The 24302-nt window shown below is 41.9% G+C and overlaps 1 protein-coding gene across 7 annotated transcripts in view; it reads left to right on the forward strand.

The window, feature by feature from the left end:
* The window catches only part of LOC120931668 (collagen alpha-1(VII) chain-like), a 495674-nt gene that overhangs the window by 282581 nt on the left and 188791 nt on the right, over positions 1-24302 (forward strand). For 5 of the 7 annotated variants that reach the window (XM_040343324.1, XM_040343318.1, XM_040343323.1 and 2 more), the window contains 9 exons: positions 6045-6122; positions 6964-6999; positions 7603-7656; positions 8053-8097; positions 9537-9581; positions 10480-10515; positions 15594-15653; positions 15793-15918; positions 20323-20394. In XM_040343324.1, coding sequence (XP_040199258.1) covers positions 6045-6122; positions 6964-6999; positions 7603-7656; positions 8053-8097; positions 9537-9581; positions 10480-10515; positions 15594-15653; positions 15793-15918; positions 20323-20394 — 552 coding nt within the window. The remainder of the gene's footprint in view (positions 1-6044; positions 6123-6963; positions 7000-7602; positions 7657-8052; positions 8098-9536; positions 9582-10479; positions 10516-15593; positions 15654-15792; positions 15919-20322; positions 20395-24302) is intronic. The other 2 variants (XM_040343325.1, XM_040343320.1) reach the window with 1 other exon arrangement.

The raw sequence follows: 24302 nt of genomic DNA on the forward strand, positions 1-24302 counted from the left end.
AGAGAAAACAAAAGAAAATAAATGTGTAGCGCTTAACCGATGGTTAGTACAGAAAGCATCAGTTCAAAACCCGCGCATGCTCAGAATCAAGTCGACACATGTTTGGAAGCATTGAACTTCATTTTATTCAGCACGTCGTGTGTTTGATGTCACCGCGGTCTGACCGATCGGTTTTTGGAACAATGGTGTGTACGCACATCAGACCATCAGGCCACTTCAGCGGTGAACCGATGGAAATGGCCCGTCGGACCATTCTCATCGGTTTGAAACGACCGTATGTACGCGGCCTAAGAGCCAGTCCATAGCCCCTCTGAGAAAGTCCCTATGGGGAGGAAATGTGTTAGGGATCTGTTGTTCCTTGCTTCAGGCATGCCATACTGAAAGTGATCCAGATGATCTTGGTGATGCAGTTTGAGCCAGGGATCAGCTTGCTCTAGTTATGGAGGTATCAATTTGGATTGGCCTGTCTGTGGACCACTGATGCTGACAGGGGGTTTATTCTAAGGATTGCAAGGAGTGGCATGACTTGCTACTTATGACACAAGTTTCAGTGCTACAGCGGGAGCCTAAATGCCAAAATGAGCTGTGCATGGGGGTAGTGATAAGGATCAGTTTGCCTTTGGATTGCTGATGCCTACAGTGGATATATTCAAATGGTCCAGTGAGTGGTGATCATTCTCCTGATTTTCCTGACTGCCTATGGTCTTACTATATGCCCTCCAGCACAGGCGTAGCATCAGGGGTTGTAGGAGGAGGACCCTGCCCATGTCTGGCCTCTATGTCACATTCTGTTTTACACCTGGACAGGAGAGGCTGTTGGGGTGGCATATTCAAGAACTGATCCCCTCCATTTTACTCCTGCAGCCGCAGAAAGCCTGCTTCTCCTTCTTTTCCTTACACTGGAATTCAGTGGCTGCAGGAGGAAAATGGAGAAGATTGGTTCCTGTATATGCTGCCCCCACTGCCCCTCTTGTCCAGGTTACTCTCATTTCAGCTGCCCTGGCCCCCATCCCCCCATGTGCTCTGCTGATACCCCCCCTCCCCACAGCGCTGTCGGATTCCCCTCATCTCCTGCCGGCTGATGCGGGGGTTTATATCATGATGGAGAGCAGGTAAGAGGTTGGTAAATATGTCATTTACTAACATCTTCCTTTTCTGAATGAACACCGTGAGAGATCGGTACTCATCACTCACTCTGTTCATTCATAACTGAAGCATAGTAGACTGTGTTTTCTATGCTTTAAGAGGAACTTCAACCCAAAGGTGAGGTTCTGCTTTATACCCTCCCCCCACTGTTCTATATTGGTACTTTTTTGGAGGGGAGTGAGCACCTGCTTTTGACAGATACCTGCTCCCACTTCTGGTTGGATCACTGCAGTGATCCACTATCAGTTCCCCCTGCACCTACAACCTTCTGGAACACGTCACAGGTCCATGAAGGAGGCAGAACCATTCACAAAGTGCAGTGCACCTCTCACATGCACAGTGGGCATACAGCTGTTAAGCTGCAAGGAATCACAGCTGGCTTGCCACAGTAAACATGCCAGCACTGGGGACCCGAAGACCAGCGAAGGACTAGTTTGGGTGAGGACAATGCTCTAGACCCCTGGACAGGTAAATGCCCTTTCATTAAAAGTCAGCAGCTACATTATTTTTGTGGCTGCTGACTTTTAATTAAAAGACATTGACCTGTCCAGGGGTCTAGAACGACTTTTATTTTTTTTCAAAAGGGTGAAGATCCGCTTTCAGTTTGTGAATGAACGGGAAGTTCTGTACAGAGCGTTATCTGTTCATTCCTATTGTGCAGCTGAGGCTGCAGAAATAGAGATTGAGTCCTCAATCTCCTTTCTCTATCTCAAAAGTGAGACATCAGGGGATATTTCACCAAAGCCTCCCAACAAGGCTGCTCAATAAAATTGTAAAAAAAAAGTATTAAAAAAACAAATAAATAAAATGGTAAAAACAAAGAATAACAAAAATAACTAATGAGGCCATCCACTGCCCTACTGACAAGGTTACACTGCTCTACTGATTGTCCATTTCCCTACTAAGACTGTTCACTTCCCTACCTGTACTGCCCACTTTCCCCACTGGGACTGTCCACTGCCCTGCTGACAGCATCCACTGCCCAACTGACACTGCCCACGCTGTCCACTGTCCTACTGACATGGTCCACACACAGTCCACTGCTCTACTGGCAGCACTGTCCACACACACAGTCCACTGCACTACTGACACTGTCCACACACTGTCCTCTACCCTACTGACATTGTCCACTGCTTTACTCACTGTCCACTTTTAAGGTAGGCTACGTTTTTATTATATTTTCTTACTACATTTAGTTAGGCCTTGCTAGTTAATTTAATTCATTTTAAAAAGGGTGCCAAACCCTGGTGATCTTTAATTAATTTCATATTGTTCAGGTAGATCTCAACCTCTGGAAGAGAGTGGATACCCTGCGCTGCCAGGTGTGCGTAAATGGTAGCTGCTGACACGGCTTATTCAAAAAAGCAAAACAACCAAAAAAATACGTATGTGTAGCGCTAAAATTAATAAATGAATATCAAAATACCAAAAAATGTGTATAGTAAAAAATAAAACACATATAACATTAATAAATGTTAGACACAAATTGTGAAACATGTGAGATTCCTCTGTAGCGAGGGGTGACAACAGTGCCAACTGGCACGTGAACTGATACACCTAAGGTGGTATCAAACATAAAAACAAAGTCCAACAAAAACTCCTAAGTGTGATGATCCGAGGTATGTAGCAAAGTTCATCAACATCCACAAGTGAAAAGGTGAATAAATAGAAAAAGCGTGACTCCTTTAACGTGACAATCCCATCACCGGAAAAAGTGCAGGCTTACCGGAACTTGTTGACCACTGGTGGCATATGCCAAAAGAGGTCAGTCAAGGCTTTATATGACGGTTGTCAAACAGCAATCCTTGGCAGGAAGCGTAGGTCCAACTGGTGGGTAGGTCCTTATATGGAATAGGTCCCCAGGAGTAAGCCGGAAGCTATACTGATGTTGGTATCCCAAAACCAATTGGCTCAGTGTGTTAGTGGTGCATAGAGAAAAATAAAGAGAAGTGGCCACATAGCGTAACTCCGTATAAAAGAAAAAATACGTGTTTATTCACAGCTAACAAACTTACATTTGGCTGGAAGTAAAAGAGCTCTTGCATGTAAATGGGGCGACAGTGGAGTCCTCCCGACGCGTTTCGTGGTCAAAAGCACATCGTCAGACGATGTGCTTTTGACCACGAAACGCATCAGGAGGACTCCACTGTCGCCCCATTTACATGCAAGAGCTCTTTTACTTCCAGCCAAATGTAAGTTTGTTAGCTGTGAATAAACACGTATTTTTTCTTTTATACAGAGTTACGCTATGTGGCCACTTCTCTTTATTTTTCTCTATGCACCACTAACACACTGAGCCAATTGGTTTTGGGATACCAACATCAGTATAGCTTCCGGCTTACTCCTGGGGACCTATTCCATATAAGGACCTACCCACCAGTTGGACCTACGCTTCCTGCCAAGGATTGCTGTTTGACAACCGTCATATAAAGCCTTGACTGACCTCTTTTGGCATATGCCACCAGTGGTCAACAAGTTCCGGTAAGCCTGCACTTTTTCCGGTGATGGGATTGTCACGTTAAAGGAGTCACACTTTTTCTATTTATTCACCTTTTCACTTGAATGACTTGTGGATGTTGATGAACTTTGCTACATACCTCGGATCATCACACTTAGGAGTTTTTGTTGGACTTTGTTTTTATGTTTGATACCACCTTAGGTGTATCAGTTCACGTGCCAGTTGGCACTGTTGTCACCCCTCGCTACAGAGGAATCTCACATGTTTCACAATTTGTGTCTAACATTTATTAATGTTATATGTGTTTTATTTTTTACTATACACATTTTTTGGTATTTTGATATTCATTTATTAATTTTAGCGCTACACATACGTATTTTTTTAGATCTCAACCTCTAAATGGTTGCCTACTCCTGTTTCAAGATATTCAAAAGAATTGGAGAGGTATGTCAAATGTATGTCAAAATGTGGACATTTTCTCCAAAATCTTGAATTACCCTCTCAATATGTAAATAAAGAATAACTCTTTAGCCACTTGGGAGCATCTTGGTGTGTGGTGGAAGTGGGTAGTAGTGGGGGGGGGGGGGGGGCAGGTCAACTTTTGCATAATTTTAAGCTATGCCTCTGTCCTCCAGGATACCTTTTGTGTTCATTTGGTCTGTTATAGGTGTGTTTAACAGCTGAACCTGCTCCCATTTTGGAATATACTTGCAGCTTTTGATGCTATGCTATTTCTACTCTGGGAGTGTTGTATTTGTGATGCACAGTATATTTGACATCATATATGATGTTCATTATATTTGATCATATATATATATATATATATATATATATATATATATATATATATATATATATATATATATATATATATATTAATCTCCCTGTGCAGATGCTGAATGCTTAATACGTATAAATGCATATTATGCAGTCACAAACTGTAATCATGAATGTTAACCTCCCTGCACCTTGTGGAATTAATTAATGTTTTATCTTTGCATCCATTCTTTTGAATATATATATTATTTTTTTGCTCAAAAAATAGTTTTTTTGATGAGAACACACTGCATTACATGGTATAGTCACAGTATGAAATACGGTACATGAACATCAGAAGTCTCAATCCTCATATTAACATAAAAGTAGTGTTACCTGAGTAGCCAACACTGCTATCATACATCTGGGAAATATTGCATAATACCTTGAGTACCTAGTTCCCTCAAACATAGGGAAGTGCAAACAATCAAATAAACAGAACAGTGCCAAAATAAAGAGAACACAAAATAGAAGGGGGGGAGAGCAAAATCAAATAAAAATAAAAGAAAGAGAAAACATTGGACTAACTGGCGACATAGGTGTAAATCCAAGGGATATGCAAAACACTGTAAGCACTTCACCCACCATTCTTTTGGATATTTAGTTGCACACTAAGGCCTCGTACACACGACTGAGTTTCTCGGGAAAAACCAGCAAGAAGGGAGAATTTTTTTTTGTGTACATTTTCGTTGAGGAAACTGTCGAGAAACTCGACGAGCTAAAAAGAGAGCATGTTCTCTATTTCCTTGATGGGAATGGAGAAAATTGGCTTGTCGAGTTCCTCGACAGCCTAACAAGGAACTCGACGAGGAAAACGATGTGTTTCGCCCGTCAAGTTTCTCGGTCGTGTGTACGAGGCTTCACATTTAGTTATTGCACAGTTCATTGTTGGTTGAGCATTAAATGGCTGTTTACAAGCTGAAAGATTTGAATCAGTTTGGATTTCTATCTTCTATTACATTTAATATTTATGCAGAGGCATGCCTGGCAAGGTTTATTTGGATTTTAGATGGTTTTAAAAAGTAGTTAGTGTGTTTATACAGTACTTTGGTGTTCTTCATACAAACTAAATTGATAAAACATTTCTATGTGTTTAAATAAAGTTTGAAGTTTGAATACTTATATTTGCTGTTAAATACTTTGATGAATATTGTTCTACTTAATCCTATGTCCAATTTAGGGTTTAATGTTATTGTTATTCAAATGTAGGGGTTTGTTTTGGGTGAGTTGACATTCAAGATAATTTATATATACAGTATCTAGAAAAAATCACTAACTTTAGAGAATGCCATGCCCCGTCTTTGAATACTTTAAACATCTATAGATGCTTAAAAAATAAGTACAAAAGTGATTTTCGCCTTACAATTAATGTGTGCCCAGAGCATATTTACATATACTGAACAAGCAATAAAAACACTTTAAAACAAACCTTCATTTATCTCTGTATCTATAAGCATTTCAAATAAATTAATTTCAAAGTTCAGATAAAGTATATCTTAGCTCTTTCTGTACTACTTTCCATTGCACCAGAACCTGCATGTGTACATGCAGTTTAAAAGCATCCTCCAATATAGTCTAGTTTGGATTAATTGATTTAACATTAGGTTTGGTTCTTCTTTTTAAGCAGAGCCACGTTAATTCAACATACAATGTGAAAAACATTCGCGTAAGAAGAATGGTGGATGAGGATTACGAGCGTGTGGTAAGGACCAGAAGCATCTGATATAAACTGCCATGGAGCATTACAATGTATTATTGGTTATCATCTAACTGTGTGTGCGATTAGGAAACATTTTTAAAAATTCAAATTTCCTTTGAGTATATCAGTATGCATGGACTACTGGTCAAATCATTTAGCAAACTGAAGGTACATACATCCAGTTTATCTATGTAAAGTAGTTTTCATGAGCTACAATATGATTTTGAAACTCATTTCAAATAGGAAACTTTGAGCTGTACTGCTTGTCATTGTTTGTTTTCTTTAAATCTGTAGGTTTTAATTGTAGCTTTTAAATCCCAACTTTAGGAAACCTAAAAATTCTCTCTTACAGTATGGCTTTGCCCCCATACTGTAGGGGTTAACTGCTTGTTTAGTTTAGGAGGACAGTGAAAGCAGTTTTATTTACCCATTCCCTCACTCCCCTGGCATACAATGCTCCCACATGTTTCAGCAGTTGACTGTTCCTCTGCATCCTCACTTCCAGTGCAGGGCTTGTCTCTAAGAAGTTCTTAAACCTGTGGAGCATGGGAGAGAAAATTCTTAAGAGACTGGTCTGGCAGGGCAGATGAGTATACAGGATACATGTTTTTTCATTCACTCTCATTGCATAAAATTAAGCAGGTATTTGAGTTGGAAACTGGAGAGATTGTAGGGGTTATTCTCTTGTTCTGCCCCTTTTCTCCTAAAGCTGGTGTAGGCATTCTTACCAATGGTCTGTTTTAACATTTAAAGGAGTGTGCAGGGGATAATGGGAATTAAAAAAAAAATAGAATTTTTGTTATTAATGCTTTTGAACTGACATGTCTATTTATGTTTCCAAAAGTCTTACCCAGGGACGCAGGGAGGAAAGAGAAAAAAGGTATGTAACAGAACAGTATTATGCAAATTCAAGAAAGAAGGCCAAATGAGAACTAATGTAACTCACACAGATTACATTTTTATTCAAAACGCAAGAGAAAGCCCGGCCCAGCAGATAAGTGTGCTATACACTTGCATAGAGCTGTCAAACGCTTACAATCACAGGCAAGTCACAGGGAGTTTGCTCCGGAGGCTTCATGAAATAACCAACAGCCCTCCATGGCCTGCGACAGAGCTGGATGAACCAGGAAAAATGGCTTTCAAACTGGCTGGGGAGAGTGCAAAAGCACTAAAAAAAGATACCAACTGCCACTGATAGCTCACACCATTCATACTGTGCTCAGGTGCTAGTGAGTAGAGATTATTTTGGATGATGGGGTGGTGTCTATGGTTGCCTAGCAAGGCTTTTTATAGTGTGCCTCTTTGTCAAGCCTAATCTGCTACACTGGGTTTTCTCCTGTGCTTTGAATGAATGTGCCTTAGATAGACCTATCCCTTTCCACTACCCATAGCAGCAGAATTTATACTTTTCTCATACCAGTATTGTCCTGATAGCTGCAGTACAAACTTTTTTCTCTGGATAACATTTTTATATCTGTTTTAGAAACTATATTCAATGGAAGAAGAGCAAACTTTGGAATCCTCCAAACGAGATAAGGTCAATTAATATTCTAGTGCTAGAATGATCTCATGTGGTTAAAGTTAAATGTTTTTTTTTTATTATTTGAAAATGCTTATCATACTTTAAAAACGAAGGAAAGCATTTAAAGGGACAGTCAACCATAAAATGTTTTTTTTTTTTTCCTTTTAAGTGTTACATAGTTGACTGAATAAGCCTCTTGCTTCCCATGTTGAGTTGATATCAGAATCCCTCTCACTTGTCCTGTGGGAAGAGGAGTGCCCTGCATGATGGTCAATAAATGACCACCTACGTTTAATGACTGAAGCAGGTGGATGAACCTTATATGTCTGGACAATAGCTAATTTATAATTAGGACTGTATTCTTTATATAGGGTTCCTTTTTAATAATTTTTGGTTGTATTTACAAATCAGGAAGGAAAAAGGCGCTCAGGACCCCAGAGAGACAAAGCACAAAAGGTATCTGCATACTTTGCAATTTATATAGATGTCTTTGCACCAACTGAGCATATATTCCCCCATTTCATGTGAGGCCACAGGAATCTCTCAACGCAGTGTGAAAAAGGGCTAAACACGTTTTCATCGATATTCCTGTTAGGCAGGTTCTCCTGATTTCACACAGGATAGAAAATAAGGGGTAAACACCCAACTGGGACACAAGAGCAATAACGTCTCCCACTCCACCCAAATCTGAAAGTAAATTTGCCAGAGTTTGATTAAAGTGGTAGCCAGTCAAACAGCGGCTGCCCACAAACCTGGAAGGACGACCGGGTGAAGATGAAAGCCCAGTCAGCGGTTAGTGACAGCGTGCTGCTGGAGAGCTTCATTTTTAGGTAAGTCTTCCATATGTCTTCCGCAATGCAAAGTAGCACATTATGACATTGATTTTGAGGGAGTTTTTTTTTTTGGGTGGTTTACTACCACTTTAAAGTGGTTGTAAACCCTTACTTAAGTGACTAGCCTCAGGTGATACACAGAGATGAAACAAATCCTCCTAAATAAGTTGTACCTATTTATCTGCAGCAATTTCTTCTGCACATTTCTTCTGTAGAAGCTAAAACAACACAGATCAAAGGATATTGCCAACACAATACTGAAGCTGTGTGTTGGAGGGGGAAGAATATCTCTCTGCAGGCTGTTGTGTTGGCTTAAAGTTCTATCAGTGACACATGTGGATAGCTGAGACATCAGAGAGGAAACAGACCAGGTTTGGTTACAGACTAGTACACGCTATAGTGGAATGTGCTTTGTTTATTTTTAATTTCTGTGGTTTTAAACCATTTTAAGTTTCAGAATAAAATGTATAAGCAAAAAGTCTTAGTTACCTGGTTATACAAAATTTCTATCATATTCATAATGAAATGGACTAAGCAAGTTGTCCTCAATTGGTACCTATACATTTTTGAGTGATAAAGTTATTTGAGTGATATTCATACACACTAAGTCTGGCTCGTAAACAATTCTTATATTTTAGATTGACAAATTTGAAAACTTTTAGGATACATAATACTAAGTCTGTCCATAGTCGGGTAGAAGTGATAGACATCTGAAGGCTCTGTCCACTTCAAAATAATAATCAAACTCTAGAATCTTCTGATTGTTGGGAGCTTACATTCAACATCCACACAGTATAATGAAAAAAAGCAATCCAAGATCTATGAATGACCCTATATAATTTATTGGTTATGATATAATAATACACTGCCCAATCATTTATAGTTGGATAAGGAATCCAGGTAATATTTAGCCAGTCTTACATAGCCAGCAAGGGGGGGGGGGGGGAACGTGTACCATTCTCATACGTAAAGTAGAAAACCTAAGCAAGGTTGTGCTTGTACTTGGTAAAATATAAAACAACTGTTATGTACATCATAGTCTTCTTGTGTTTTCTCTGGCAGGGTGAACCAGGGGAACCTGGAGATCCTGGAATTCATGGACAGAAGGTAAGTTTGTCATTTCAAAGCTCTCACTTTCTGCTTCTGAAAAGATACAGTTTTTTCCTAATTAGTTATCCTTTTATTTCATTAAACTTCTTTCAGGACAATTTTCAGAATGAAAAAAGTAAATAGGAATGTTATATGAAGCAGTTGTAATAACATCAGAAGACCACAAAAATATATATTTTTTTATATCATTAAACATAATACATAAATGTCTTGCTTTTAAAACTCCTTTATGCCCTATTTGAGTTTGGCTAAGTAAACATCTTAACAATCTAGAAAAGCATTTTGGCTTAAAGTGGAGGTTCACCCTTTAAAAAAATGTCTGACATCACATGGAGTCGAGCCATCCTACCGACAGAATGCCAGTGTTTTTTTTTTTCTCAGCACATACCTCGTTATCAGGATTTTCACCTCACGGCAATCCCGCGGGAATGGGCGTTCCCAAGCACTGCCTGTGATTGACAGGCTTCCGAACGGCGCCTACTGCGCGTCACAGGTTGCCGACAGAACCCGAACGTCGGTGCGCAGGCGCCATATAGAGCCGCACCGACGTTGAGTTTTTTTCGGCAACCTGTGATGCGCAGTATGCGCCATTCGGAAGCCTGTCAATCACAGGCAGTGCTTGGGAATGCCCATTCCCGTGGGATTGCCGTGAGGTGAAAATCCTGATAACGAGGTATGTGCTGAGGAAAAAAAAAAAAACCACCGGCATTCTGTCGGTAGGATGACTCAACTCCGTGTGATGTCAGAATTTTTTTTGAGGGTGAACCTCCACTTTAATAAAAAATTATAATGGCTGTAAAAAATCCCTCATTCTGTGAAGCAACCAGTAATTTTTAATGTATTTTAATTCTGCAATAATGTTTTTAAATACAGTGATTTAATATTTTTTCTTCAGGGGGAAAAAGGAGAAATTGGTGAAAACGGACAAAAGGTAATACATCTATTTTTAAGGCTTTTGTAAAAAGCAGAGCGTCGCACCCATGATCAGCAAATCGTGGGTACAATTTCAGGCTACGGCAGACTCTCAATACAACTGTCTGCCGGTACCTCCCATACAGGCAGACAGTTACTGAAGAGCAGGAAGAATCAATTAAATACGAGGGCGCTCACTAGCGCCCTCACAGTTCATTGAGGACTACAAGCTGTTTGTTGTGTTGGGAAACAGGACTTGTAGTTGATTAATTCACAGCCTTCTCTTTCACAGTTGTGGAGTAATGAATCTGGCCACATGCCTCCAGCTCTGGAAATGGTCTATGACTCAGGGAACACCCTATTTAAGCATCATTGACCTGTGCTGTAGTGCTTGTGATAGTCAGTGTTATTTTTGGCAGCAAATTTCTATTTAGTTTTAGTCTAATGCCGCGTACACACCATCACTTTATGTGATGAAAAAAAACGACGTTTTAAATCATGAAATAAAACGACGTTTTTGAAACTTCATTTTCAAAAACGTCGTTGCCTACACACCATCGTTTTTTTCAAAATGCTCTAGCAAAGCGTGGTTACATTCAGCACTCTTTTCCATTGAAGCTAGCTTCATAACTTGCTTCTGAGCACGTGCTGGGTTTAAAAACGTCATTTTAAACGCCGTTTTGCCCACACACTATCATTTTAATTGACACAAAAAACTACGTTTTGAAAAACCACACAAAAAATTGAAGCATGCTTCAATTATTTTTTGTCGTTTTTCACAAGACATAAAACAACGTTTTCCCCCACACACGGTCATTTTAATTGACGTTTTTCAAAACGTCGTTTTTTTCCATCACATAAAGTGATGGTGTGTACGCGGCATTAGACTTCGTACACACGGTATGAAAATCAGAAGGGAAAAGTCTGAAGACGAGCTGTCTGCAGATTTTCGGAACATTCGTACGGTGCATTCGACAGACGATTTGACTTTTACATCAGACAAAAAGCTGCATGTGCAGGCTATAAAGTTTTTGTCTGAAATCCGTCACACAAAAGTCAAAAGTACAAACACACATGCTGAAAATCAAGGAATGACTGGGAAGAGTTCGGTCTTTTAAACTACTGTTCGTAATCTAGAATTGATATTGTGACGCAGCAATTGATGAAATGTCAAAATTCTCATCTTCTTTAATGGGATAATAATGAAGCTGCTTTGCATGTAGTTATGGCAAACGTATTTTAAAAGGCATTTGTTTTGTACGATCTGAAAATCACGAATCAACGCTCGCCAAACTACTGACACGAAATTAGCAGAAGGGGCCCAAAGGATGATGCTTGAGAAATTAACTTCCTATTTATACTCTCATACATCACTACGTTAGTGTTTGTCAAACGACAATTTGCGGATAGTTATTATGCTAGACAAAATCCTGCACATGCCCTTTTGACAAAAATCAGATGCTCGGTCATCTAACAATCAAACAGTGTGTACGAGGCTTTCGTTTTTTGACTAAGATGGCATTTTAATTTTAGTCCCATTTTAGTTATCTGCAATTGTTTTAGTTTTAGTCGTATTTAGTCGACTAAATTTGCAGTACATTTTAGTCTACTAAATACGAATGGATTTAGTTGGATTGTAATGCATTATTTAAGCATTTCTCTAGACTTTCCAAACGTATTATATACTCCTGGAGTAAAAAAAAATGAATATGTTATTATTTATGGTATTAAGGTTTGAACAAACACACAGATACAGATTTTGCCACTCTGGTTGGTCTGAAGAGTAATGTGCACACTGCTCTGGATGGTGGTCTAAGGAGGGCTGTAATGCTGCATAGTGCTCTGGACAGTGGTCTGAGGGGGCTTGTAATGCTGCACAGTGCTCTGTACGGTGGTCTCAGGAGGCCTGTAATGCACGCAGTGTTTTGGATGGTGGTATAAGAGGCCTGTAATGCTGCACAGTGCTGGATGGTGGTCTGAGGGAAGGCCTGTAATCCACAGTGCTCTGGGATGGTGGTCTGAGGGGCCTGTAATGCTGCACAATGCTGGATGGTGGTCTGAGGGGAGGCCTTCTAATGCACAGTGTTCTGGGATGGTGGTTTGAGGGGAGGCCTGTAATTAGGGTGCCCACGTGTCCCGGATTGCCCGGGACTGTCCCGCAATTGACATGTCTGTCCCTGGTCCCGGGCACCTTCAGTCCGGGACAATACAATGTCCCGGAATGAAATAGAGGACACAGTCACCCCCCTACTAACTAGTAACTAAATTTCCAGAACTGGTTGCTAGAGCTGGCGCTGCCTGGCATCTTGCAACCACTGACAATTTACTCTCACAGACTGTGAGACCGGGAGCGAGGCCTGCGCCTAGTGCAGCACTGCTATCCCCACCCACCTCGGCACCTCCTCCTTCTCCGACACCCAGCGGCAAGCAGCAGGGGCTGGTGTGATCTTCACTCTCCAGATAGCGACACCACTCCTTTCCTTCTACGCACATGGCTCATGCTCATGCAGAGGGAGTGGCAGCAGCACTGCATCTGGTGGCAAGTGTCACATTCACCTGACAAATAACCCGCCGCCAAATTCCCCATCAACCCAGAGAATGGCGCGGGGCGGGGTGTCCCTGAATGGCAGTTTGGAAATGTGGTCACCCTACCTGTAATGCACACAGTTCTCTGGACGGAAGTCTGAGGGAAGGCCTCTAATACACTGTGCTCTGGATGCTGGTGGTAAGAGGAGGCCTGTAATGCACACAGTGCTCCAGATGATAAATAGATAGTGCTCCAGATGATAAATAGATAGTGCTCCAGATGATAAATAGATAGTGCTCCAGATGGTTGAATACCTCCACCTATCTAACGTCCGGTACATATTTTTTCTTAGTTAAATCCTGAAAAGTACACTCATTTAAGGGAACACATTTAACCCCTTGATGTTAACCCCTTCCCTGCCAGTGTCATTAGTACAATGTCAGTGCATATTTTTAGCACTGATCACTGTAATAATGTCACTGGTTCCCAAAAAAAGTGTAAAAAATGTCAGCTAGGTGTCCGATCTGTCTGCCGCAATCCCACTAAAAAACACTGATCACCGCCATTACTAGTAAAAATAAATAAATAAATAATAATGCCATTAAAATTTCCCCTATTTTGTAGATGTTATAACTTTTTTTTACCAAAAATATATAGCAGAATACATATTAGTCTAACTTTATGAAAAAATTAAATATTTAAAATGTATTTATTGGGTATGTTTTATAGCAAAAAGTAAAAATGTTTTTTTTCAAAATTGGTGGTCTTTTTATGTTTATAGCGAAAAAAGAAAAACCGCAGAGGTGATCAAATACCCCCAAAAGAAAGCTCTATTTGTGGGAAAAAACGGATATCAATTCTATTTGGTTAAAACGTTGCAGGACCGCTCAATTTTCAGTTAAAGTAACGCAGTGCCGTATCGCAAAAAAAGGCCCGGTCAGAAATGGTGTAAATCCTTCTGGAGCTGAAGTGGTTAAAGTAAAAAAATATTTAGGCATGAGCATCCTCCTCTCCCCCTTCCCCTTTTTACTTACCTGAGCCCTCATTCGATGCAGCGATGTGCGTGTCTGCAGCTTTTCTTTGCTGCTGAGGCAGTGGGAGCCATTGGCTGGAGGGAAAGAGCCAGGAGTGCCAACAGGGAACCAGAGAAGAAGAGGTTCAAGGTCGCTCTGTGCAATTCCTTTGCACAGAGCAGGCAAGTATAAACCCATTTGCTATTTAAAAATTGAGCTTTACAACCACTTTGATTTTCAGCACTTTTTCAATAAAAAAGTGAATAAACTGGTATTATTTAGTGATTATTAATCACCCACAATTTATTATACTTTCCCTACAAATTAATATGAATGAAAATTATAAAATCAAGATATTAAATTAATAAAAAAAAACGCAATAATAATACCAATATAAATGGTGAACATCAATGTGGATAAGTATTATGTATTTCTTATGTGCAAAAAAATCCTTGTAAAGTGACTTGTGCAATTCCCAAATTTGGCAGTAAATATATGTGCAAAAACCAGCTCAAGATTATACTCAGTTGCATATGCAACAATGTCTGTGTTTGTTCTTCAGTGTGGTCCCAAACACCAGAATCCCCTTGCAGTAAGAACTCATTCAATCACTTTAAATAAATAAGTGGGTTGAACTTTTTTGATTTATTTGTGGAATATCAGCATCACCACCTATCCAGAGACCTTCATGACAGTATGTTAGCTGCAGAAAGAAGAGGAAACATCCTCATTTCATAAAACGTCTCTTCTAGGATCTTTGCAACTAATGACGTCATGAAAGATGAAATATGTAACAATCTTAGTTCTTTAGTGCTGGGCTGAGAAAAATTACTGTGTTCATATAAATCAAAAGGCCACATGTACCAAAAAAAAAATCTACCCTGACTCAGTTTATTGTATCTTTATACCGGGAGAGACCACGCCGTCTATAGCCCCAGGAAAGATTCACATCTCCTTGAGGTTCCAGTGGAATAACTCATTCCTCCTCTCGGATAACTATCCACTCAGAGGTTCATTGGTTGGACGCGGCTCATTTGGGTCAATTGTGATGTACTGCATGGTGCACACCTACACAACAGCTCATCCTGTTGTGATTGGGACGTATATATACTTCACTTACTAGGAGGATTCGTGATAATTTTTGGAGATTCATTTCTATGTGCGTGCGTCCCTGAAGAAGCCCCCTGTAGGGCGAAACATGTAGGACTACTAGCATGGGACACGTATGAAAGTTGCTGCACGGTGGTGATAAATTCTCCTGCTTGTGATCTCTTTTTTACTATATGCGCTTTTGTATAAATAGACTGTATTTATTATTAAACATTTATATTTTTATAATACTACGATTTCTGAATGATTTCTGTGGTTTTCAATTTGATGTTATACTTTATTATTTAAATATCTATTATAATAATCCAACATGCATCCATAAAATCCCATGTCATACCCCATTACTGGGGATTTATATATTACTGGGGATTACCAGGGATGGAAATGCAGTTGGCTACTACCTATCTTTAGTGCATGCTCTATATATTTTTCTCTGTATCTTTATAGGGTGAACCTGGTGTTGGCCACAGAGGACCAGTAGGACAAGCTGGACCTCCTGGTTTTAAGGTAATGTCTCATATAGCTGATGACATAAAAATCATCTTTGTAGTTGGGGATATTTTGTAGCGTTTGCCAATTATGTACTTTTTACTACTGCTGTGTTCTTAGTGCAGGATAAAAAACAGTAATATATTTTCCCCCACAGGGTGAACCAGGAGAACGAGGGCCTCAGGGAGTACAAGGTATCCAAGGGATTCAAGGAAATCCTGGTATTTCTGGATCTATGGGTGAAAGAGGAGAACCAGGAATGCGTGGGCCCCCTGGACCTCCTGTTAGTAAAAAAATTGTGGTGCAGAGTTGTTAAAGAAAAGAGGAATACATTAATAAAAATGGTCATTTTACTAACTCATCTCCTTTACAAATGTTTCTATGGCAACGACTCAACCACAGAAATGTTCCTCCCCAAAGTCTTCATAACCCTGGGAAACTTACATGATCTCTTAGCAATAAACAAAATACAGGAAGAGAAGCAGATACTTTATTGGGACCTGGAGGGGGCCTCTCTGATGGACACAGAGAGGGCTTCTGTTACAGAGTCTGTTAGAAAGACCCCCAGACATACTACAGACATGATACAGGAGATGGTCAGAGACTACAGACATAATACAGGAAACGGTCAGAGACTGCAGACATGGTACAGGAAATGGTCAGAGACTGCAGACATGATACAGGAGACGGTCAGAGACTGCAGACATGGTACAGAAGATGATCAGAGACTGCAGACATAGTACAGGAGACAGAGACTGCAGACATAGTACAGGAGACAGAGACTGCAGACATGGTACAGGAGATAATTAGAGACTGCAGACATGATATAGGAGATGGTCAGAGACTGCAGACATGATATAGGAGACGATTAGAGACTGCAGACGTAGTACAGGAGATGATTAGAGACTGCAGACATAGTATAGGAGATGGTCAGAGACTGCAGACCGTTAAAAATAGCACCTGAAAAAAAGCCTCCTCTGCAATCCCAGTGTGAGAGCCCGGGTGTTTTCACACAGGAGCGGTGCGCTGGCAGGACTTCCAAAAATGTCCTGTAAGTAGCTTCTTTGAGGCACTTTAGTGTGTGTATACACATCGGCGCCCCAACCTCTGCAGGCGCCTGGGTGCAAAGAACCCTGCGCACCCTGCCTAGGATCGGCCCTGACATGGAGTTCAATATTGACTTTCAGTCTGTGACCTGTACTTTATAAAGATTAAAACACATATTTTGGCTACCATGCTGCTTTGGACCTAGGGAGTCTATTTATAAATTGTTTCACACAAGGTTCACAAAACTTTTCACAATTGAAAACATTTGTTAATCCTGGGTGAAATTTGTGTGATTCTTGTGTAAAACATATCACATAGAGCCCTAATTGTGTTTCTTTGGTCCAGTTTTTAAAGAGATACGCCCAGCTGCTGTACTGTAACATAATGGGGTTGATTTACTAAAATTGGAGAGTGCAAAATCTGGTGTAGCTCTGCATAGAAACCAACCAGCTTTCATTTTTTTTGTCAAAGCTTAATTGAAGAAGCTAAAGCTAGAGGCGGATCTACCATGCACAGCTGCACCAGATATTGCACTCTCCAGTTTTAGTAAATCAACCCTAATGCATACTACTTTATAAGGTTTTCAGCTTGTTTTTGTTCCATTTATTCCATGTACCTTTTCTTTTTAAGGAATTTTTCCTATTCATGATTCTCATATTGTTTTTGTTATGTATAGCTACAGACAAATCTAAGGGGGAATTCCAGGTGTGGATATTGAATACATACTGTAGGTGACCGCGATATTGTGTCAATCTCGCTCCCTTTCTCGGCGAGATTGACCACCTACGAGCCCTGTCGCGGGAGCCAGCGCCAAGCCGGCTCGCCGCAATGGGGAAAAAGCCGTCATAGAAGCGACGGGGATCCGACTTGGATTTCCGCCAATTCTAGCCGCGGCATTTGGTATGAATCATGAGGGGGAACTCCACGCCAAATTTTAAATAAAAAACCGGCATGGGTTCCCCCCCAGGGGCATTCCAGGCCCTTAGGTCTGATATGAATTGCATGGAGACCCCCCCTATGCCAAAAAAACTGCGTGGGGGTCCCCCCACAATCCACACCAGACCCGTATCCAAGCACGCTGCCCGGCCGGTCAGGAAAGGAATCTTCTCTGCTCTCGGGGGGTCTTCTTCCATCTTCTCCGCTCTCCGCTGTCATCTCGGCGCTCCCCGGTTCTTCTCCCGCTCACTCTCCGGTGCCTTCTTCAGGGCTGGCCACTGCTATCTTCTTTTTAGCTCTCTTACTAGTGGCGGGGAGCGCCGAGATGACAGCGGAGAGCGGAGAAGATAGAAGAACACCCCCAGGAAAGTGGAGAAGACCCCCCTGGAGAGCGGAGAAGACCCCCCTGGAGAGCGGAGAAGACCCCCCGGAGAGCGAAGAAGACCCCCCGGAGTGCGGAGAAGACCCCCCGGAGCTGACTAATGAATTATTTTAAAACCCTGCGTTGTATGTTTATTTTCTTTTAGGCCCCGTACACACGGCCGAGGAACTCGACGTGCCAAACACATCGAGTTCCTCGGCCAGTTCAGCCCTGAAGCCGCCGAGGACCTCGGCGGGCCGAGAGCTCCCATAGAACAACAAGGAAATAGAGAACATGTTCTCTATTTCCTCGCCGAGGTCCTCGTCGGCTTCCTCGGCCGAAAGTGTACACACGGCCGGGTTTCTCGGCAGAATTCAGCCAGAAACTTGGTCGGAAGCTGAATTCTGCCGAGGAAACTGGTCGTGTGTACGGGGCCTAACACTTTGCCTCCAGGTGAATGGGTAGGGGTACGATGTACCCCATATTCATTCACCTAGGGTGGGGGGCCGGTATCTGGGGGCCCCCTTATTAAAGGGGGCTCCCAGATTCCGATAAGCCCCCCGCCCGCAGACCCCGACAACCAACGGGCAGGTTTGTCGGGAAGAGGCCCTGTCCTTATCAACATGGGGACAGGGTACTTTGGGGAGGGGGGGCCGCAGGGTGCCCCCCTGCCCCAGAGCACCCAACCCCCTCCATGTTGAGGGCATGCGGCCTGGTACGGCTCAGGAGGGGGGGCGCTCGCTCGTCCCCAATCCTTTCCTGACCGGCCAGGCAGCGTGCTTGGATACGGGTCTGGTATGGATTGTAAGGGGGACCCCCACGCAGTTTTTTCGGCGTAGGGGGGTCTCCTTGCCATCCATACCAGACCTAAGGGCTTGGTATGCCCCTGGGGGGAACCCATGCCGGTTTTTTATTTAAAATTTGGCGTGGAGTTCCCCCTCATGATTCATACCAAACGCCGCAGCTAGAATTGGCAGGAATCCAAGTCGGATCCCCGTCGCTTCTATGACGCGCTCGCTGGAATGTGCTTTTTCTATTCCAGCGAGTGCGAGATGTCGGCACCATGTCGCCGAGAATCAGCGCGATACCGTCGTGCTGGAAACACATTCTCGGCGACAGGTATTGTAGCTACATTAGTCCAGCTTGGACCAGTGTAGCTATGTATATAACATGCCTGATCAATAGCCCTAGAAGCTGGAAATCATTAACGTAGTACTACTACTCCAGTGATCTCCACTTCTGCATTCTGTGCTGAGAGGCTGGCCTGCTGCATTCCAAACATAGGAGGTCGACCACTTGGAACAGGAGCCATTCAGGGAATACACTTTATGAATAGATGCAAAGCATTCTCTGATTGGATGAGATGGAGAGGAGGGGTGACGACATTCCACTCTCCACCTCCTCACAATCTACTAAACGTGGAAGCAAGTGGAGATCACTGGAGTAGAAGTGTCTACTTGAGCCATTTCCAACTTCCAGGGGCATCGGCTAGGTATGGTATATACATACTTAAATTGGTCCATGCTGGACTAATGTAACTATGTACAAATATGCCATACCTGGAATTTATCTTTATTTTACAGATTTAAGTACGTTTAACATGAATGAATTTCTTCTATTTAGGATAACTTCTGAGGAAAGTCCATTAAAGTGAATGTAAACCCACCATACACCTAGTGATGTAAACAGCCTCAGATGATACACAGAGATGAACCAAATCTCCCTACATAAGTTTTACATGCATATCTGCTGTCTTCACATTTATATACTGTTTAGAAAGTTCTGATCGTTTTGAAAATGTTCTCTTCCTGTTTAACACAGAGTGTGATGTCTGGGGGCGTACAGCCGAGATAGCTACAATTGCTGATTGAAGGAAAGACACACACCTCCTCTCATCATAGGCAAAGACTCTCAGAGGTGTTTTGTAACAGGGCCAGCTCCCTGCTAATCTAATTTAGCAACCTCCCCTGACAGAGATTTCAGGCTACTTTTATCTGATGTGTCAGAGAATTTGTCAGGAGTTATCAGGCTGATAACAGAGGGACGTTTCAGGAGAGAGCTATGGGACTTAACTCTTTGAAGAGAGAGAACCAAATACTGCAGATATATGTGCCCACTTTAATGTAAAACATGTTGTATAGGTGACATTTACCTTTGTAGTGAAGTCTAGTGCTGATAATACATCATCACACTGTACCTACAACAGTACTGTTAATTGTTCACACTGGATCTGTAAAGTTTTGTGCTGTTGTGAGGATGCTGTCACTTTTTGATTAGTATATATATATATATATTATTATAACTATTATTACTTTTTTTTTTGTTTGTTTGGGTTTTATTTAGGGAGAAAGAGGAAAAAGGGGGAAAAATGGCATCCCTGGAACTCAGGGAACTCCTGGACTTGCTGGTAAAGAGGTAAAGAATAATAAAAAAAAAAAAGATAGGAATTGTTTATACCAGGCAAAACCCCTTCTTCACTACATATGCAACTGATGTGTTATTGTCTTTATCCTAGCAATAAAACATTTGCCAAATGTTTAGATTGGCCTTAGATACTATGGGCCAGATTCACATACAAATACGTTACGCTGCGGCGGCGTAACGTATCCCATTTACGTTACACCGCCGCAAGTTTACAGCGTAAGTGCCTGATTCACAAAGCACTTACCTGTAAACTTGCGGCGGCGTAGCGTAAATCCGCTTGGCGCAAGCCCGCCTGATTCAAATGGGGCGGGCCCCATTTAAATTAGGCGCGTTCCCGCGCCTAACGTACTGCGCATGCTCCGTCCGTAAAATTACCCGACGTGCATTGCGCTAAATGACGTCGCAAGGTTTCGACATTAACATAAATGGCGTCCAGCGCCATTCACGGACGACTTATGCAAACGACGTGAAATTTAAAATTTTGACGCGGGAACGACGGCCATACTTAACATTGGTTACACCACCTAGAGGGCATGCTTAGTTTTACGCGACACATCTCTACGGAAACTACGTAAATTTAGATCGACGGGCAAAGCGGACGTTCGTGAATCGGCGTAACTAGTCATTTGCATATTCATCGCTGACCGCAATGGAATCGCCACCTAGCGGCCGGCCTAGAATTGCAGCCTAAGATCCGACGGTGTAACACAGTTACACCTGTCGGATCTTAGGGCTATCTATGCGTAACCTGATTCTATGAATCAGGCGCATAGTTACGACAATCGTATCTCAGAGATACGCCGTCGTATCTCTTTTGTGAATCTGGCCCTATATACTTTGCATGTTCATTTTGTTGTCATTAAGATATCTTTTTCAAACTTAACATACACAGCTTTTGTAATCTTACACAGTACATATGATTTTTAAGTCCTTTAATTAATATAGTTGCTCACTTTTGGACCCTGTACAATATACTAATGTTTTTAAGTGGTGCCTAAAACTGGAGTCCATTTTCTAGATGGTAACTGACAAGGGACTTGCACCATGACAGTGGGGTTAATTTACTAATGACAAACTGACAGCTTAATTTGCAAGGGTATTCTCCCCAGAGCTTAATAAATGAGGTGAAGCTCTGCTGACTTCCATCATCCAATCATGTGCTAGAAAGCATGCTGTTTTATTTTCATTGCAAGAGATTGGGTATTCCTTGCAATGTGATATTTTGCCACATTTACTACGCTCTAGGGGAAATTCCATTGTAAAGTTAACAGCCTATTTGTCTTTAGTAAATCAACCTCATTATCTCAATTTTTATACTCATCAAGGTATTTTTTCAGCTGTCATTTGACATTAATTGGTCTTGGATAAATATTTTTATCCAATATGTCTTTTAAAAAAAAAAGTCTATTAGCAGACTCCCAGCCGTGAGAGCCAATGGCACTGCTGCTCTGTCTCAGCCAATCAGGAGGAGTGTCCTGGATGGCTGAGGCGATCATGGACATCGCTGGAGAGAGAAGGAGCTCAGGTAGGTAATTAGGGGGGTGCTGGGAGGGTTGCTACACACAGAAGGTTTTTTATCTTAATGCATAGAATGCATTAAGATAAAAAAAAAAAATTTTCCCTTTACAAATCCTTTAAAGCGGTGGTTCACCCTCCTTCACATCATTATACCATTACATTCGGCATCGTAGCGCGAGCTACGGTATGCCGGTCTTAAATTTTTAATCCCCGTACTCACTGTGCTATCGATCATTGAAGAATCCGACTCCCGCGGGGAATGGGCGTGCCTATGGAGAGGGAGGATGATTGACGGCCGGCTCTGGCACGTCACGCTCCCCGAAGACAGCCGGAGTAGGTCTCGGCTCTTCACGGCGCCTGCGCACAGGATATGCGCAGGCGCCGTGAATAGCCAAGCCTATTTCGGCTATTTCCGGAGAAGCGTGACGTGCCAGGGCCGGCCGTCAATCACCTTCTCTCTCCATAGGAACGCCCATTCCCCGGAATCTTCAATGATCCATAGCACAGTGAGTACGGGGATAAAAAATGTAAGACCGGCATACCGTAGCTCGTGCTACGATGCCGAATGTAATGGTCTAATAAAAAAAAACATTTTTTTTTTTTTTAACAGGGTGAACCCCCGCTTTAAGTTGGGTGTACCTGCATGTCTGTGCTAGGCCATAAACATTTTGTGGGAGGTATTGAAAACCTTTTAGTTAGCTAATGTTAGCCGTTCGTTTATGAATCCAGATGAAAACTATGTATTTTGGAGCTCAGCTCTTGCTCTATTAATATATTTCCCAAGCTATCTTTTAGAGGTCCATTTATATCAGACACCTTCCTCTAAAGCCTCATACACACGATCGGATTTTCATCAGACAAAGCGTAGGACTTTTGTCCAAAGGGCGTTGGCCGTGAACTTGTATTGCATACAAACGGCAAAGAATTGTTGGTCAACAAACACAAAACTATGTGGTTTTTCAGCTCTTTAGCGCCACGCTTTGTGCAATTTCTGCTAATGTTGTGTTATGGTGAGCATTGCTTTTGAGCATGCGTGTTTGTACTTTGGAGTTTTGTCCGACGAACTTGTGTACACACGATCGGATAATTTTAACCGCTTGCCGACCGGCTCACGCCGATATACGTCGGCAGAATGGCACGTACAGGCAGATCAACGTACCTGTACGTCGCCTTTAAATGCGACATTATGGGCGCGCGCGCCGCAAGCTCCGTGAGTGTGATACCCGTGATCGTCTCACTGAGAGGAAGAACGGGGAAGTGCTAATGTAAACAAGCATTTCCCAAATTCTTCCTAGTGATAGGACACTGATCACGCTCCCTGTAATCGGGAGCGGTGATCAGTGTCATGTCACACGTAGCCACGCCCCCCACACACTTAGAAAACTTCCCTAGGACACACTTAACCCCTTCATTGCCCCCTCCTGGTTAACCCCTCCACTGCCAGTCACATTTACACAGTAATATGTGCATATTTATAGCACTGATCGCTGTGTAAATGTGAATGGTCCTAAAATAGCGCCAAAAGTGTCCGATGTGTCCGCCATAATGTCACTGTCACGATAAAAATCACTGATCACTGCCATTACTAGTATAAATTTTTTTTTTATAAAAATGCCATAAAACCCCTATTTTGTAGACGCTATTAACTTTTGCGCAAACCAATCAAGAAAAGCTTATTGTGATTTTTTTTTTACCAAAAACATGTAGAAGAATACGTATCGGCCTAAACTGAGGAAAACATTTGTTTTATATATTTTTGGGGGATATTTACTATAGCAAAAAGTAAAAAATATTGCTTTTTTTTTCAAAATTGTCGATCTTTTTTTATTTATAGCGCAAAAAATAAAAACCCCAGAGGTGATCAAATACCACCAGAAGAAAGCTCTATTTGTGGGGGAAAAGGGAAGTCAATTTTGTTTGGGAGCCACGTCGCATGACCGCGCAATTGTCAGTTAAAGCGACGCAGTGCCGAATCGCAAAAAGAGCTCTGGTCCGGGGCTGTTGCCAGGTGGAAAGGAGTCGAGTTAGCAAAACGTCCAGTGTGCATGAGGCCTAATAGAATTACCTCAACAGTTGGACTTTAGGGCAGTCCCAGAAAATTAGATATTGTGCCATTTATATTCTTATATCGCCAACACTTGTTGGGGACTGAGGGGAGCATATGGTATAGGACAGAGGGACCTTTAAACCACTGTTTGAGCAGTTTATAACCTGATGTCTGGTATTACTTATTGAGGATTTGTGGGTATAATAAACTTTGTCAATATGTTCAGAAGAGAACCCAATCCCCAAATCCAGCTCTCATTTCTGGATTAAAGCATGGGAAAAGACTAGCTCTTTGTTGACAAGAAATGGATAGAGATTGAAATTCAATTACATTT

Source organism: Rana temporaria, chromosome 3 (genome assembly GCF_905171775.1).
Source record: "Rana temporaria chromosome 3, aRanTem1.1, whole genome shotgun sequence".
In the NCBI taxonomy this organism is placed as follows: domain Eukaryota; kingdom Metazoa; phylum Chordata; class Amphibia; order Anura; family Ranidae; genus Rana; species Rana temporaria.